The sequence below is a fragment of the Priapulus caudatus genome, unplaced genomic scaffold (assembly GCF_000485595.1).
Source record: "Priapulus caudatus unplaced genomic scaffold, Priapulus_caudatus-5.0.1 Scaffold5546, whole genome shotgun sequence".
NCBI classification, from domain to species: Eukaryota; Metazoa; Priapulida; class Priapulimorpha; order Priapulimorphida; family Priapulidae; genus Priapulus; species Priapulus caudatus.
In genome coordinates this window covers 4,839-7,475 of record NW_014582607.1, presented here as the reverse complement: position 1 = coordinate 7,475, position 2,637 = coordinate 4,839, and the positions used below count along the sequence as shown (strand labels likewise).

The 2,637-nt window shown below is 40.8% G+C and overlaps 1 protein-coding gene across 1 annotated transcript; it reads left to right on the top strand.

Annotated features, from left to right (window-relative positions):
* Positions 1–504: 504 nt before the first annotated feature.
* On the top strand, positions 505–2,137 carry LOC106819993 (protein SZT2-like; the record flags this gene model as incomplete). Its single annotated transcript, XM_014824557.1, has 3 exons — positions 505–631; positions 1,715–1,882; positions 2,041–2,137. Coding segments are annotated over exons 1-3 (392 nt in total), but the record flags the coding sequence as incomplete, so codon positions are not given.
* Between the last annotated feature and the right edge of the window lie 500 nt (positions 2,138–2,637).

The window sequence follows — 2,637 nt, the reverse complement described above, 5'->3', positions numbered from 1 at the left end:
AGGTGTAACAATATAGACAGGATCACAGCCAGAGGAGGACGTGGCGTGGAAGCAGGACTGTTGGTCCATTGGAGCATCACATTATTACTGATATCTACATTGTTACTGTCATCTACATTGTTACTGTCATCAACATTGTTATTGTCATCAACATTGTTGATGTTATCTACATTGTTATTGTCATCAACATTGTTACTGTCATCAACATTGTTACTGTCATCAACATTGTTATTGTCATCAACATTGTTATTGTCATCAACATTGTTACTGTCATCAACATTGTTATTGTCATCAACATTGTTATTGTCATCAACATTGTTATTGCCATCNGAGAGAGAGAGAGGGAGAGCGAGAGAGAATTATTAATTAATTCCTCCCCTCCAAATATTATATGTTCTCCTCATCGTCATCTTCAATTAATTAATAAATCATCATCATCGTCATCATCATCAGTTCTGCAGCAGCAGCCGCTGATTCACCGCCTGAAACACAACAACAACAACGATGATGATGATGATGATGCTGGACACGCGCATGTGTAACACGCTGCTTGTCGCGGAGTCTGAGGAGGACATGACGTGGAAACAGGAGCTGCCCGGCACCAGCTTCCCGACCGCGAGTCAGTACACAGGTACGTCGTTATACACACACGCACGCACGCACGCACGCACGCACGCACGCACGCACGCACGCACGCACGCACTAGTCAGTACACAGGTACGTCGTTATACACACACGCGCACGCACGCACGCACGCACGCACGCACGCACACACTAGTCAGTACACAGGTACATCATTATACACACACATGCACACACACACACACGCACGCACGCACGCACGCACGCACGCACGCACGCACGCACGCACGCACACACACACAAGCTAGTCAGTACACAGGTACATCATTAGTAGAGGTGTAACAATATAGACAGGATCACAGCCAGAGGAGGACGTGGCATGGAAGCAGGACTGTTGGTCTATTGGAGCATCACATTGTTACTGATGTCTACATTGTTATTGTTATCTACATTATTACTGATATCAACATTCTTACAATCATCAACATTGTTACTGTTTTCAACATTGTTATTGTTATCTACATTATTACTGATATCAACATTCTTACAATCATCAACATTGTTGCTGTCATCAACATTGTTATTGTCATCAACATTGTTGCTGTCATCAACATTGTTATTGTTATCAACATTGTTATGGTCATCAACATTGTTGCTGTCATCAACATTGTTATTGTCATCAACATTGTTACTGTCTTCAACATTGTTACTGTCATCAACATTGTTACTGTCATCAGCATTGTTACTGTCATTAACATTGTTACTGTTATCTACATTGTTACTGTCATCAGCATTGTTACTGTCATCAACATTGTTACTGTCATCAACATTGTTGCTGTCATCAACATTGTTACTGTCATCAACATTGTTACTGTCATCAGCATTGTTACTGTCATCAACATTGTTACTGTTATCTACATTGTTACTGTCATCAACATTGTTATTGTTATCAACATTGTTATTGTCATCAACATTGTTATTGTCATCAACATTGTTATTGTCATCAACATTGTTATTGTCATCAACATTGTTGCTGTCATCAACATTGTTACTGTTATCTACATTGTTATTGTCATCAACATTGTTACTGTCATCAACATTGTTACCTGATCTACTGTCTTGTTCTCTACAGAGGACAACGAATCGTTTGACAGCACGTCGGACGGCTCTCACAAGGACTACCTCGCAGCTTCAATGATGTTCCATCCCGGTCACTTCGCGTGTGAACGCATCTGGATGTCGTTCTTCAGGCTCCACCCGCGACTCAAGACAGGATCTGCCCCCAGCCGCGTTAGCCGAGGTGCGGGTGTGGATGGGCTGGTGGGGGTGGGGGGGGGGCAGGAAGGGGGAGGGTGGGGTGGGTGCGGTAGTAGGGGAGTGTCCGTGAATTTACGAATTTACGAACTTATGAATTTACGAATGTTGTGTAATGTTGCGTATTCTTACATATTCTTGTAGGAATCAAAGCCCTGCGATCGGTTCTGAATGCATTCTCCGTCAGCAACAGGAAGAACATGTTTGTTCTGGAGAGTTCCGGAAACGTGTTTTACCTCAGGTAGGCAAAATCTGACTCGTGATTAGTGGCCCCTGACGTTAGAAATATATGCTAACTATGTGGAATTCTGTGACTCAAAAAAAAACAATTCTGTTTCTGTGTCTTTTAGTTTATTTAAATTCTAATAAACTTATTTTATACTGTGTACATGTATGGTGACACATTGCATTATATTATTATAGTATACATGTACAATGAGCAACTGTATAATATTATAATATATTGTATACATGTATGACAACATTGTATAATATTTTTATATATTCATAATATTGTACATGTAGTAAATTTAGTATAAATATTCTCCTCCGCTAGATGGTGCCACGAGTGTGCAGGTTCAAGGCGTCTGCTTGTGCTTTCGTAATTGCCACCTGAATTACAAAATGAAATCCGGCGTATAATCATACAATCAAATCGCATCAAGTTGTTTCTTAGTACACAGCCTTGGTTCAGTACAATGCATTTAAAGGGATAGTAGACTCTAGGATTTTACTGCATAC